The sequence below is a fragment of the Protomyctophum parallelum genome (genome assembly GCF_964188405.1).
Source record: "Protomyctophum parallelum genome assembly, chromosome: 15".
In the NCBI taxonomy this organism is placed as follows: domain Eukaryota; kingdom Metazoa; phylum Chordata; class Actinopteri; order Myctophiformes; family Myctophidae; genus Protomyctophum; species Protomyctophum parallelum.
Window position 1 is genome coordinate 19625894 of NC_139710.1, and position 15553 is coordinate 19641446.

At 42.4% G+C, this 15553-nt stretch overlaps 1 protein-coding gene across 1 annotated transcript; it reads right to left on the bottom strand.

The window, feature by feature from the left end:
- Positions 1 to 22: 22 nt before the first annotated feature.
- Positions 23 to 15001, bottom strand: letm2 (leucine zipper-EF-hand containing transmembrane protein 2). Its single transcript, XM_083783153.1, has 11 exons — positions 14727 to 15001; positions 13810 to 13878; positions 12624 to 13143; positions 9685 to 9828; positions 6957 to 7094; positions 5565 to 5768; positions 4613 to 4732; positions 3867 to 3992; positions 3379 to 3471; positions 3204 to 3272; positions 23 to 2479 (listed from the first exon to the last, which is right to left on the bottom strand). Exons 2-11 carry the CDS (start codon positions 13854 to 13856, stop codon positions 2423 to 2425), a joined length of 1518 nt encoding a protein of 505 aa, XP_083639279.1. The 5' UTR covers positions 13857 to 13878; positions 14727 to 15001; the 3' UTR covers positions 23 to 2422.
- Between the last annotated feature and the right edge of the window lie 552 nt (positions 15002 to 15553).

Sequence of the window (15553 nt, forward strand, 5' to 3'; positions counted from 1 at the left end):
TAAATACAGGCCACAATAGTAAAAGGGTTCATGTGAATTATTTTAATCTCCCAAATACTCATTTGACATGGTACAATGCATTATCTTAATACAGGCCAATGAGTTATCTGACTGCAACACATTTTTAAATGGAAATAAGATACAAACTGTTTACAGCCTATCACTCCCACTAGTGCGGATAAAACAATATTGTTCAATGGCCTATGCAATACACGGCATCAGTGATCAAATGGGCAGGGTGAGAAAACCGTCAACCAGATTAACTCAGAGCAACACACAAACAGGATGCCTTTCTCAGTCTGACTATAGTTATTGTGAACAAAAAAACTGTTGTAAATTGAGCATTTACCCCTCCCTACCAAGACACCAACTTCCTGACTCAGTCTGTTGCTTAGCCTATAGATTGATTTAGAATAGATTCTACACAACGCTTTGAGGGGAGACTTGGCTAGATTTGGTAGCAGAGCAGCACACAATGAGCTAATATACTGTCACCGTTTACATGTTTCTGTTCTCAGAACCCCTCTCTCCCTCGCACTATACATAGAAAATGTGACTTCTGCCAATGACGATCATGGTAGAGGAATCGAGGATAGACAAGGGTGGGATTCCATAGAACAGAAACCGGTCAAAGTGCATCCATGCAACTAGGCGCCATTGACATGTTGCCATGAAAGCCAATGTGCACTGCACACAATTCTCAAACCAAGCATAAAATGAAATTGCAGAATGTGCAACCAATATACAAAAAAAATTGCAATAAAACCAAAGCCTTTTACCCTTCATTTTAAAAAATGCCCATACTTTGACACCCATGTTCATGAGGCGCCATTGGGCAAGGTCATATGGGAGGAAATGTCTTTTTTATAATCTGGTGCCAATGGATGCTATGGTTAGTCTGATGAAAGGGGGGGGGGGATTATGTAAAATAGTTCTGATAAGGCATTTTCAAACACACACACACCACACACGCAAGCATACAGTACGTTTTTGTGGTAAACCTTCAATTGACAACCGTCAAAGCCAACGCTTCATTAAACAGGGTAGATTGGCCTTTCACTCATTATATCAGCTCTTCAAGATCCATATTACAAAATATTATACAAACTTAAAAAAAAAAAACTTTAAAACTTTGTAACTGTCATTAGTGGCCTCAGCATTTAAATGCTACTCCAATAAATTATTAGACAATTCTAATTACATATTCATGAATTGAGCTTAAACAAAGGGCATGGGAACCATCCAGTAGCAGTCAAGTAACGCCAAATATCTTTTTCTTCCAATGTTCAATTACCACAAATCAAAGGGAGTAGCATCGTCGTGTTAAAAGACAATATATACACTGTATATTCAGATACAAAAAAAAAATAGGCAAATTGTACACAGATTGTCGGTTCAGTTTCTTACCGGTGGAGGCACATCACTGCAGACTCTCACAAGGACTAAGGAGTGAACTCTCTTACAATCAAAATAATTAACCCGTGTTTGCTCGCCATTTACAGCTTCTAGTGCTTACACAATGCCACTTCATTCATTGCAAATAAGCCAGTCCAGATCAGTAGGTCATCGGAATGAGAGGTTTCTGTAGTTTTGTTGTTGTGGATAACTTGAGATTACAGTGCAGTCCCAACAATCAATCAGAAAAACATCTCATCAGCTACCACTAATCTGAACTAACACTTTTAACGATGAAACAATCAGAACAAATAAAAACTGAAAAGGTTTAAGTTCATAGAACTTTTGCTTAGTTTTAGAGAACGTAATGGAGTTGCATAGCAAACTGTACAAAGCAGCTGCTGCTGTAATGTCAGACACTGAGATTTCTTTACAGGGTATTTACAAATATACAAGAGCAGATTTTGGAGATGGTCTCTAGAGTCTAGACCACAGGGGACGCCATCCACACAGTTAACGAGACTGGGCCATCTCCTCACGGACATTAAATCAGTTGCATCCCACAGCCAGACAATATACTGTCCACCTGTACTGGTACAGTGGCAACTGAATGGAGTGCATGAATTAGGAAAGCATGGTGGGTGAAGAAAGCATATGTGGTCAAACTGGCAGTAAAACATCTTCTGGGGGGTTTACTACAGGACAATGGAGAGCAGGGGAGAAGAGTCCTGGACCACAGGTCCACATGGCATCTGGACTCAGACATGCCACCCGTGTTGTGGGACACCACATTTTAAGCCAGGCCAAGCCACAAGCCTTCCATCACTCCGGCCTAGAGGATTAGAAGATGTTTAAAAAGGCTGTGAGAGAAAGCTCTAACAGTGGATAGCCATGGACAATAACGGTGGAAAGCCATGACGTTGTCCACAGGTGGTAGCCTAGCGTGTCTGATGCCTCGACACCCCCTTGTGACACTAGGTGCCACGGCCAAGTCCGTCTTCCATCCAGTCCAGACCCCTGCCACACTTTAGACACCATTGGCACTCATCTTGCTCTTCTGAGCCACATCTGTTGCTGCCTTGGCCTGTGGAAGTAATGACAGTTTAGTTTAGCAGCAGTCTTTTTAGATCTCTTAAACTGAATGTTGTCAAATACAGTAGTACAGGACTTGTAATAACGATATAAACATGAAATAAATAAAACAAGACATAACCTACTTTGGTTGCCGTATAACCTATACAGTTTCTAATTTCAATATATGGTTTTCAATTTCACACATCATTTCCTTTATAAATATCAACTGATATTATTTAGACATATAAAGTATGTTATATGTTGGACAAAAAAAAAGTAGTGCCTTCAATTTCAACATGGGTATTTAACCAGTTAAACCTTATATACTTCATTGATGTGTCTGTATTTGGCCCCCTCTAACATTTGGCAGGATATGCTTTGACGTCAAGTATACTCTCTGTGGGAATTGAACCTGATCTCAGGAACGTTACAAGCTAATGTTGTGACACAGTGAGTTTCATCACAGTTTTGGATGTTATTCGAAGCTTAGGGGGCATGCCCTGCCCCCTTTCTGGCAGAAAGTCCCCAGAGGATACTGTACTATTTTCTGCAATGAAGCAGGGAAGAACAGATCCAGTAGGTGGTGACATTAGCTCCATGTCTGGTCTGAATTTCTCAACGGCTAGCAGCAGTAACACCAAAGGGTTCATACTGAGCTGAATGAATTGTCCAGCAGCAGAAACAAACTGATTAGAATCCCTGCCTTGGATCCAATTTCATAATGTCAGACTTACCTGAAGGACTTCAGCAGGAGACAGAGGTTTGTCTGACAGCACAGGGGCCTTGTCTCTCACCTCCTCTACCTTGGACAGACAAATAGACAGAAATATTTAATAAAACTAAAGAGCCATGTGGAACTTTGGAAATGTTGCTGTGTATTTGTGTGGTACATCAAAGGAGTGTACTTACCGGTCTGTCTTTGATGACCACCGCAGGGTCGGCCAGTCTGTCACTGGAGGCAGAGGTCGCTTCTGTATTCTCCACAGGAGGAGGGTTAGATTTCTACAAAAACAGAAGATTGTCAATACAATATGGCAGTCTGATAGTTTCAGGATATGTACCATTACCAACACAAAAGTCTCTAAAGCAGCCTTTATTATTGTCATATTATTCAGGGTACAAATAAGAGGCCATTTGGCTGAGCCAGGAACAATGAAAGGAGTGGAGATTTTCAGAGTATGACTTATGGGTTTACCGAGCTGGCCAGAACATACCGTACTCGACATCTGTGACCTGCATACCATCTACTCATCGGCCCGGAAGCGACACTGGACTTTCATGTGCACTGCTCTGATTCTCTAATTTGTACATTAATGGGACTGCAGAACAGCCTCAGCTTACTAGATGTAACTAGGCTGTACATGTTGACTTTTTCTGAGAGTATGTGTGCAACGAACCTCTAGTTTAGGTACAGGGGGGATGATAGGGATGATAGGTTTAGGTTTGAGGTCCGTCAGGAACATGGCCCTGGAGAGCAGCAGCAGGGAGGGAGGCACATTCTCCTTCAGATGAAGTTCCAGCCACTACCAGGAGAGAACCACAGAAGCCACTTGAGATCACTGCTTTTGGTTATTACACATCTTGCACCACATTGAATCCGAAGTAACACATTTACATCTGTTATCATTCTCTTTGAGCTACTCATACATGCAATAAAAACATAATTTTCAAAGTTTTATGAAAAAAAGGCTAATTGAATACATCAACGAACTTAACACTACGGAACTGATGTTCCGATGCTGTATTTACTGCGGTGACCAAATCTACAAAGTGACCAAGTGTGCCCAGGTACATTGCTGCTGAGTTGCTGCTGTGTTATTCAATGTGTACTCAATGTGTAGATGAAACAGGTAGGGTTAAATAGCACAGGGAATTGGTTACCATTAAGAATTAATGGTAACCAATCTTCCATTTACGGCAATTCCATTTCCATTTACGGCACAGAGCAGGAATTGTGGGGAGAGAGAAGGGGAGTGGAAATGGTAAAAAAGACGCTTCACTATGACATAATTAAACAATCCAATTAATATTGTTCTTGTGTAAACTTTCTTTATAAGTGTCAGCAACAGTTTGTAGCTTCATGTCACTGGCTTGTAGCCTGTTGCTTTGTCACCTATAGTGTGAATTCAGCATAAAGCCTAACCTGCTGCAACTGCTTTTGTAGCTGCTCGGTGGTGAGACCCAGAGACCTCATCCCTCGACTACGGCATGCTGCCTGCAGCTCTGTCACACTCATGGCCGCCACACCCTCTCCTATGATCATCTGTACAGACAGGGTGGAAATAGAATCACATACAGTTTAGGACAATAGCTGTGAGGAGTGAAATACACGAAGAAGATAAAGGAAAACACGTAAAACTGGACGTTCTGATAACTGAAACAAATTTACACGTTGTTTGGTAGAAGCATGCAAACATAGGGCGTCGTCTTTATTGCAGCTTGAGCAGGTTGCAATAGAAAGTTTAACACCAGTGTGGGTGGTTCTCCACCCTGTGCACTTCCTCATTTGAACACAACTCTGTGCAGCGTTTCACTACCTCCATCATCTCCCCATGACCCCAGAAACACACCACCACAACCATAACCATTATTTTATCAGCCAAATGTTGTTTCTGAATTGCAGTTAAAGATAGTTTTGATAAAAGTGCCAAAACTGCTGAAAAACATGCTGACTCTACGTACTGCATGTTGGTAACTTGTCCACAGATGCCATGTATGTTATTGTTATTTAGTGTTATTGTTATCGGTATCTTAGTTTGTAGCACTTTGTTGTTTTCTTGGCAATCTACTCAACCGTTCATCCCACCTCCAATCCTGCCCACTGTAAATAAGAGCGTCTTCTAAATACCTCAATTGTATATATATATTTTTTTGACATACCTATATAGAACTCTTCATACTGTTCATTGGAATAAGATAAAGATAAGCCCTTATTGAACCCCGGGTGGAAATTCAAGTGTCATAGTACCAACAGCAGTAAAGCTGACACTTTGCACAACCAAGTATAAATCACCCATAGAGTAAAACACAGAAACAGGTAAGAGTCAATAGTTAATAAAACAATTTGAGGACATCAACACGGCCCCAAATCTCACCTCATCGTCCGCCTTGATAGTTCTCAGCTGCATCATCAGCTGAAAGCGAAGCAGGTTGTTGGTGCCAATGGGCTGCAGCTCCAGCAGCTTGCACAGAGCCACCAGCTGGGGGCGCTCCAGGTGCTCCAACGTCAGCTCATCCTCAAAAAGCTTGGAGAACTTGACGATGTCCTTGGTGGTAGGCTGTTCCCCGGTGTGACGCACCTGAGCAACACACAATGAGACGGCTTTGATTGGATGCGGTTTAAAGGGGAGTTCCACAGTGGGTTTTTTTAACTGAATTATGATGATAAATGTATGTATGAACCACTGTTAGTAGCGAAAATATTCAATATATATAGGGCACCATGGCTTTAAGAAGGTAGGCGAGCTCAAACCGGTTAGAGAGAGAGTGACAATACTTTGTGGAGTTATCTCTACAACAGATGTAAACAAAAAATATTTTTCGCACGATTTTAGAGATTTAGCGTTTGACCGACTTTTTGGGGGGTTTTCGCGCGTGATCAATGGTCATGGATTATGGTCATCATATTACAGTAAGAAAACGGGTTGTCCGGAACTCCCCTTTAATTAGACAAAGTGTCATCATGGACTCAGCTGTGTGGAAGCACCGGAAACAAAGACGCCGGCGTGAGTTAGCTGCTTTAGCAGACAGTTTGAGGGTCCAATGGAGTTAAGAGGTTTTGTCCGAAACGTTTTAAAGTTTTACTACTTTCCATTGGTTCAACAGTACTGATTTATGCAGAAAAATAATTGAGTTAGGTGCAGTGGCGGTTGGAAGGTCCCACGGGCCCCGAGGCGAGATTGACAGCCCGGGCCCTACTCTAGTACGTGCAGCCAAGCAGCCCAGGTTAAACCCTCTATTTCCTGCCTGTGCTGTGAAGGGGCCTTCACAATAAAGCGTCACCCTTTACCTCCCAATGAACTACATTTTACACTGCTTATTATTGACAGGAAATGTAGTCTTAGTCGCGGTAATGTAACAGCGTGTTTGTGGGAGAGAGGGCCAGAGAGTGAGAGAGAGAAAGTATACAGTTTAATACTACGCATCGGAGCAGCCGGCCGGGCCCCCCCACCCCCGCGGGCCCTGAGGCGCTGCCTCGCCTGCCTCGCCTATATCTCCGCGCCTGGTTAGGTGGTTTCCTCCCAACAGCAACGATATTTGACCTTTGAATCTCTGCCTGAGCAGAGCAACTGTTAGCTCTGGCACAGGCAGCAGGTTAATAAATGGCTGAGTGATAAGCAACAACACAGAGAGGCATCTGAGAAAAATGAATTTCTTTTACAGTGTTTCACAAAGGGAACCGTTTCCTGGTAGACACTACTAGTGACTAGCTAGTTAATGATCCAGGCAATATCATAGAGCTACAGTGCAAAACATTCTGGTTTTACCTTCTGTACGTATGTAGAGAAGCGCTGCGTCTCGTCCTCCGTCTTTGCCTTGTTCCTGCGGGCCATCTCTGCGATGGTCTCCTGGAGAAACTTGGCCAGTTCCAGTTTTGCGGCAAGACCCTTCTTTTGCTTCTCCTCCTGCAGAGAGCGAGGCAGGTTGAGCTCAGAATTAAACTTCTGACATTGTGAGAAGATAAAGAGTGTAGGAAAGTCTATATAGTCACTGCCAGGGCCCTCTCCTGCACCATTATTCTGCCTCAATGATGGAATGGAAGATTTATTGGTTGTAGTGTGGACCTATTAACTCATATTAAAAAGGTAGGGTAAGTCAGTGTTTCCCAACCTTTTTTGTGCCAGGGCACACTTTTCATAGCCAAAAAATCCCAGGTGGGGGTTATATATATATATATATATATATATATTACTTTTTCCACACACACACACGCGCTCTCTCTCTTGTGTTGTCTCACTCGTCTGCCGTTACTTCTCGACATGGGTTCAGCTGTATGTAGCCTGACCTAAGCAGAGACATTTCTGGCCTAGATGGGAGGGTCGCGCCTCAGAAAAGCGCGCACCCTGATTGGATCTCATCGATCTGTCCGTCACCCCCGGCCCCTCCTCTCCCCCCTAGTGCAGCGCTACGTCACATCATTTAGAGCGACACCCACCCGGAAGGGTTGACTCCCACTTTTAGACTGGTTCAGCCCACAGCTTTTTCCAGGCTTTCATCTTTCGCGCAGACGAAATGAAAGCCTGGGTATCGAGGCTAAGCTGTATGTAGCTCCACCCAGGCGATTTGTAAGCCCATCACTGCCGCTTTTGCAACACAGTGTCGGTTTGTAAAAGACAACAGCAAAAAGCAGGCTGGAACGCACAGAGGCAAGCAGTGTTTTTTTTTATACAGTACGTGCCAGGAGAGTAGGTGATCTCCTCATGTAAACAAAGTCATATATTAGCATTTCTATGGCCGAGGGTCGTTAGGCTGGTGGGGATGGGCAACAACAACCTCAGGCAGCCCAGTATCTATTGCCCAGTGTCTATTATCTATCGCGGGAGAGTCTGGGTTATTTTTCTTCCTGTAAATAAAAACGTCTGGGTTCCGAGGCTACTTTTGTTCAAATCAAATGACACACACCTGGCCATTTCAAACGGCACACTAAAGTGCTGCGGCACACAGGTTGGGAATCACTGGGGTAAGTGATATTGTTTGGTTAAAACCAAAAGTTTTTTGTTAAAAAGGTTAAAGCACTATATTGTGATAGTACTCATTGCTATAATGTGTTTGTTAAGTAACAGGGGTCTTCCCGGAAGGTCTCTTACGATCTTTAATAAACAGGAAATACAATTTCAGGTGGGTGGCCAATCTTCTGCCAATGAGGAAAAAGTATCCATTCATCAGCTTAAAATTCATAGTGTTCCAGGTCCAATTGTTTAATCTGTATGCTGTGTGAGTACTCTCTCCTTAAAGGACAACTTTAGTTTTTTTCAACCAAGGTTCATGTTTTAGTTTGTTTGTTATTAGAGAAAGTAAAAGATGAGTGTTCATTTTGTTTTTCATTTAATGCTTTCTTTCGTTTTAGCGATTTTGGCTATTTTTGACAGGGGGCGGGGGAATTCGAACATGGGCCTAAATAGAGATTTTCTTTACAACATTTGACGGCGATTTCTTTATTATTATTTACTATAGTCCTACTAGACCTCAGGAAATTAAAAGATCACAGGATCTACTGAATGTGAAGGGAGTACTTGGGGGATCATGCCATACTGTGTGTTGTAGGCTCAATATTTTGTCACCTCCCCCTTGACATTTAATAGATCCCGTGATCTTTTGTGGCCAGATGTAATTTTATGGGGTCTAGTAGGACTATAGTAAATAAAAATAAAAAAATAAAAAATTGAATGCCCCCACCTAAACGAAAGAAAATATAAAGCAATTTAACACTTATTTTAACTAATAAATCGTGGTAGAGGGGTTTCTTATTTTTCTCATAGCAAAATAAGAAAAAACACAATGTGACAATATTGACAACATTGCGAAATGACCATGACGTTACAAAACAAGTCACCAGTGCTCTTTTCATCTTGTGTCTGAAAGGCCAGACACCTCTGTTGTCCAGCAGCACGTGGGCATATCTGGGAGTCACTCAGCCATGTTCCTAGAGCGACCAGGGAACATCAGATCTGACAGAACTAATGAACCTAACAGAAAAGAACCATCTGCTTCTACTGGAGTGGATTTAACCCTTTACAGGGGAGGGACAGTATGGGTTGGAGTGAGGTTGAAAATCCCTAAAATGGTTATCTCTTGTCAAAGTGAAGAAATACAATGCAGTACATAGAATGTGATATGAAATTTGAGGTATAGAAATGGTAAATCATATCAAGGCGTATTGTTACAATGGTAGCAATACAATACTGTATTGTAGGATATCTTGAACACATGAGAATTTGATATGACAAGGCAATGTTTTCCTAATCATTATTTGTGTTACGATAACATTGTCACAAGCGACTGTCCCAAATGGCTGTGAGTGACCAACTGTTTGCATCAGCCAGCTATGACTGGTACATCGCCCCTCACCCCATCTGATGTTATGTAAGCAGGGGATAGACTTGAGCCATGAAGTCAGTCATGCTTCAGTCTGACTCAGAGAGTATATGTAAACATGAAGTCAGTCATGCTTCAGGGCTCAGTCTGACAGTCTGAATAGAGTATATGTAAACATGCCTTTTTGGACTCTGTCTCGAAGGTGGAGGGCAGCATCTCTGGGAAGAGCTTGAGGAAGACGGGGAGCAGGAACTCCATGAAAGGAACGATGATGAACAGCGTGAAGGGCACAAGACGGAAGAGGTCAGCACAGGTCCTCATAAGCTAAAGAGAGAGTTGGAAAGAAACAGCCATGAGTATCATCGGTCAACAGATCACAACAAGTAGCTGGCATCAGGGTGCCAGGATTACTGGTCCAGTGAAGTTTCAGTTTCCTCGTGGAAAGCAAGACTTAATGTGAGCCATTTGTGAAATCTTGCCAATCCTGTCAAAATGACAGGCTTTGGCGCTGTATTTGTATATCAGCGGCAGTGTGCTGTAGCACTGTTAGCCTCCTAAAATAGCCCAAATACAACTCTGTCGTGGCAGTCAGTCATAAAGCTTGGGTGGTGCATGCAGGTGTGCCTGTGTTTCTCAATTGTTGTCATACAGTAAATTAATCTAATTTCCGCTACCAATTGAAATTTAGCAATGGCATGTCTGTTAGCAAAGAAATGTATACAGCTACAGTTCAGGCAGACAACTCACAAATAGATTTACCAATATTTAGTACAGAATGAGTAACAAGTGTGCATATGATATTTGACTTGGCGTTCGGCTCTGCTGGATTTCTCCCTGCTCGGCACGATTAATCAACAACATAAAACATAAAGAGCAGGGAGATAGATATACAATAACCCCCCCATGGGGAGCATAAATAGCAGAGCCCACCGGTGGTGCTGGGGTGGTGGTGGGAGAAAACATCACATACAACCGGGAACCATGAGCAGAGGAAGGCAGGAAGAGCATGGAGTCTAGTGAGCTTAAGTAGCCTGCCCAATTGGTCAGCTGACTGCCGCATCGGCGAATGACGTGTGAGACTTGCGCAGTTATACGCCCACATAGTAATGCAGCATCATAACCCCTTGAGTATAGAATGAGCCTTTGAGCATGGCATGAACACCCTTGAGGTTGTCTGCCTGAACTAACTCCGCGGGCTGCGTCTAATTAGTCAAATCCAGGCTCATTATTCATGTTTTTTTTATAGCAAAATGTTGAAATACAATTTAAAATGTTAAGACAACCTTTTAATTAAAATCTATGTGATAATAAAATACATAAGCCCTTATAAGAAAATAAGGGCTACAAAATGTAATACCTGAATTGACAACATAATAGGATAACAGTTGTTTAAATAGGTAACAGACAGTCTCCACTATGGTCCCACCAACCACCAGAGACTTTCACTTTAATCACCAGAAAGCCTACCTGAGAGTTGCCTAGTTACAATGACCTATTTCATGCTTTGTGAACACAACTGAAACCAGCTCAGCTGACCACATCAGCTGATTTGACTTTCAGAACAAGCTCCTGGTACTGAACATCACTGTAATCAGAGACAACAGTTACGCTATTATTTAGCCACTCTACTACTGTATATTCAGCTGTCTTTATTCTGGGAGTGGGGGGGGGGGGGGGAATAATAGTGTCCATTGCTGAAAGAAGAATCTAAATTCCCATTTTTGATCACTCCATGTAAACACACACAACCTAGGTGGTCATTGTCGGGAGATAATTCACCGACAGGGGGTTTAACCCCCCTGAAGGTGAATACAATAACCACCTAGGCAGACATTATCCCTTACAAAACTAAAACAAAGGAAAACAGTCTTGACTGTCTTAAAAAAAAGCTCAAATATATTTGATCTGAAAAAGAATTATTGTTCACTTGCAATTGTTGAATTCCATATTCCTGATTGTTACAATATCTGTTACTTACTACCAGTTACCTAACATTATAGTATGTCTGCACTTTCCTCATTGTTTGTACTGCTTTTGTTTACACTTGTGTTCCCAAGCGAAATGTTATTCAGTTCAGTGCACCCATACTTTGGGTGGGCAATAAAGTTTGAACTGTCACAACATAATAAACTGAATGAGACTCACAAAAGATATCAATATGCTAGGCTATTATGTGCTGTGTCTGTGGGATTAACTAAAAGAAAAATATATATTAAATACACAATTTGAATTAAGAAAAAATAAAGGACACTTTGCTTTTTAGACTGAACAGGGTTTCAGGTGGCTGTTCATTGCATGCATGCTGTTGATAATCCCTTAGGAAACAAGTTGCATGTCAGAGAAAATACTTAATCTTACACCAATCCTTTCTGATAGAATAGAACTACAAAACAACTGTATGTACTTCACACAGTATATGTGGAACTGAATAAGCTACTGCATATACTAGCGTAGTAAACAACTGTTTACTGTTAACAAAAATGAAAGGTGACATAAAAGTCATCATAGCATGGTATACAGCACGATCTTAAACTCCACCCTGCAAGTGCATGGCACACTATTATTATATGCCTAAACCAACTCAGCTGCCAGGACTTCCCAAGTACATAATGTGCTACACCAGGAGTTTAATATAGGCAGAAAGGTCAGGTGCCATCAGCGGTGGCACAGTGACAGTAGGCTCTGTCGGAAATCAACACACCACCATACAAATACGTTTAGAAGGATTGCCATGCCATCCCGGACAGTAATCTGCCATGAAATGCATTCGGATTGATTTACTAACAATCACCTAGAGTAAATCAGTGACAAGACAGAATAACCAGCACAGCTGCTTCTACTAAACATCCTTCAACAATGGTAGTAGACTAGACTAGACAGTGACTCGCGATTATGCTGTGGCCTGAGGGCAGTATAAAGACAAGAGATAAGTAGAGGGCAGAAAAGAACAGAACATTTTCCAGGATAGCTTGCATTCCATTGACTTCCGAGCGTTGCATAACTGATCAACATGCTTGGGCCTGGCCTTGCTGCTGTGCTCACATAGTAGGAGGATGAGAAAAATCTACTTAGCCCTAACTAATTATGGTCAAATGCAACACAGCCCCCAGTTCTCTTACCCTTCTCCTCTCCCTGCGCGTGAGAATTTGTCCATGCAAGAGCCTCCATCCCATCCTGCCGGCAATCTTGGTGTCGATGCCCAGAAGCCGAAAGCCATTGTAGTAGTGTTTCAGCTCATCCACAATCCTCACATATATAGATTTTTTCACCACTGCCCACTTCTGAGCTGGAGGCAGTGGTGCTGCCGCAGCAGGTGGTGGGGTGGGAGCTGATGGAGGTTGAGTGGGGGTCGAAGGGGTGACGGGTTCTTTCTTTGACCCCTTAGGGTCATCCTGGGCTGCAGTGGCAGATGCTTCTTTTGTGTCCTGGAACCAAACGGTTGAGTTGTGTAACGACCTGGCTAGCAAGGTGGAGCTGCGAGTCCGACAGGTGGGGGTCCTGAGGCAATGGTGGGGGTGACTGATGTGTGAGATCCTGGCTGTGTATAGGGAGGATAAATGGCCGGTATGTTCTATGTGTAGGTAGGCTTTGGAAGAGAGAGACGACCAGCTGTGTTTCTTGGACAGCAAATACGATCCCCTGTTGACAGTGAAAAGAAAAATGGCATTACTTAACAATGTGAGGTGAGGTTGCAATAAGATGTCTAATATGTAAAAACAACTGGCCACAAGCTAGTCATAGTCACTGATCATCTACAATTCTACATCTCTGGTGAAGACTCTGAAACTTGAGTTCCACAAGCTAGTACCTAAACTATACACCTGAGGGTTATGAATATGATTCTAAGTGTGCCCCCTACTGGCAATAAATACTTTCTTTTTGCACACACACATCTTGCATCAATACATGGCATGCCTGTCAGTAGTTGTCAGTTGTGTAGAAAGGATAATGCTAGTCTTTAACTACACCCATCTGTCTCCCAGTGATTGGACAATGCAAAGTAAAAAACAAGCAGTTAATCTTATTTCAGTAAAGTAACCTAGTCTTTCAGTCTTTGTGAGACTGATTTTTAAACAGTTGCTGAGATGCAAAAAAGCTACCTTGAAATGTCACTGGTCACTGACCACAAAATACACTGTACCACTAAGCAAGTATTAAGTATCTGGTCTCACTGGATGAGTTAATATTTGTGACTCAGTGACTGTGTTTAGTTATTGGGAGTACGGTATTCTTCAATGCGGTTCCAGTGATGTCTACCTCTGTCAATACAATAAAGTATATGTAACTGCTGACACAATCTCTTACCTGCATCTTGTGACAGCCAGAAGTACCTGGGCATTAAAAACTGCCATAGCAGAGGCAGAGTGAGGTATCCTGTTAAAGCACAAATCACACAGCATTGTTACATAAAAAATTACATGCGAGTACGCTTGATTTAACAGCAATCTGACAGGTGTTTGTTTTGGTCGGTCGGTATGGCAGAGGTGAGACATGCGTCATGATGCGTGGTGAGCTCCTCCAACCAAACGTTACATCACCACACAAGTTACATCGCCTATCTTGTTGTCACGTGGCCGTCAACGTAAACAGGCAAATGTCATTAACGATCCCATCGCCGTCTGTTTATAAGTAACCTACCGTGGCAACGCGGGCCGCTTAACTTTAAATCCTAGTTTATTGTCATACAACAATACAAATTCAATAACATTTTACAATACATTAATAAGTTCGGTCGGGAGATTCTCGTAAAAGATTCGTTTTAGAGTCACTCTATAAATCCAGATGTTGTCATGTTTGGAAATTATTCTTCACTGGTCGAACGTCTGTCACCGACTCACCGGGGGAATAATTAACGTTTGAATTGTATTTTCGATTTAAACGTCAGCAAACCGCAGCAGGCTAGGTTAGCTAAAGAAAACTGAAATATTTTTGCCTTTGATTATGAAAGATCACGTGTCAACGAGCTTCATCATACATTTAGATGTCTAATCTCTGACATCAGGGGATATGAATGAACTCTGGCTGAGCGTGCACTGGATGTCAGAGGCAGGATATTGTTATAATTTTAGCTACTGTAGCTACATTACCTACATTATTATGACAGATCATACTCCAACAGCCACTTCAAGGCAAAAAACGTACCCTATGTGCCCTAGCATAGCCGGTTAGCAGCTCGTAGCTAGCGCAGCGGAAAATGGCAGTCTGGTGACGACGGAACCTACCTCCAGCGTCAATGTCCAAACTATGGCTGCTGCTGACTGGGCGTAGCAAGAAGAAGGCTTCTCGGTGAAAATTAGCAAAATAATCCATTCAAAGCAATCAGTCGATTAATGTTGCGCGACGAAAAACACAAAGGGCGGCCACGAATACGATCATAGTCGAACCCATTTTACAAAGCGTTTTCCTTGTGGTTTTTGTGTGCTTTTTAAAAAGACGGTTCTAGAAGCGTCGGGGTGGGTGCCATTCGGTGCAGCTCAGACTGCACTGAAAGGTCACACTCACACCGTCACAGTGAACATGCGTGGATGTTGTTGGCGCACAGAGCACGAGGGGTGGGCTTACGTCGGCCGCGTCGGGTTGCAGGAACCAATCACAGACTAGAACTCACCTCCAACCTGCCAATCACAGCCCAGAACACAACATACTGCATCCGTGTTTCTGCTCCGCGGTACGACGGTGTCGATCGTCAAAAGAACAGATCTCTAAAAAGCCATGATTGAAGTAACGCGTTGATGACTTTTAGATCTATTTTAGCTTTGGTCCATAGATCTATCTAAAATAATTAAGATATCCTTTTGCCCACTGCCCAGAGAAATACCATCCTCTTATTGCAATGTCATAGGCTCATAGCGATTAATCATCTTTCTAAAGGTTGATTGCAATGTTCACGATCACATGCCATGCCAGTAATAACATTTCCTTCAGCACATTTATATCTTTCGATTGTTTTTTGGACAGCCCTGATTTCTTATTGCATTATAGCAAGGCGCTTGCAGATGAATCACCTTATTATTGTATATATTAATACTTGTTTTGTTTATTGTTTACA

Bases quoted from the DNA above. Each gene is read 5' to 3' on its own strand.
- letm2 (XM_083783153.1), bottom strand. From the start codon at position 13,856: ATGGCAGTTTTTAATGCCCAGGTACTTCTGGCTGTCACAAGATGCAG. The intron at 9,829-12,623 runs GTAAGAGAACTG...CTCTCTCTTTAG, and splicing joins CGCGCAGGGAGAGGAGAAGG to CTTATGAGGACCTGTGCTGA. The intron at 3,472-3,866 runs GTTCGTTGCACA...CTGTTTTTGTAG, and splicing joins CCCCTGTACCTAAACTAGAG to AAATCTAACCCTCCTCCTGT.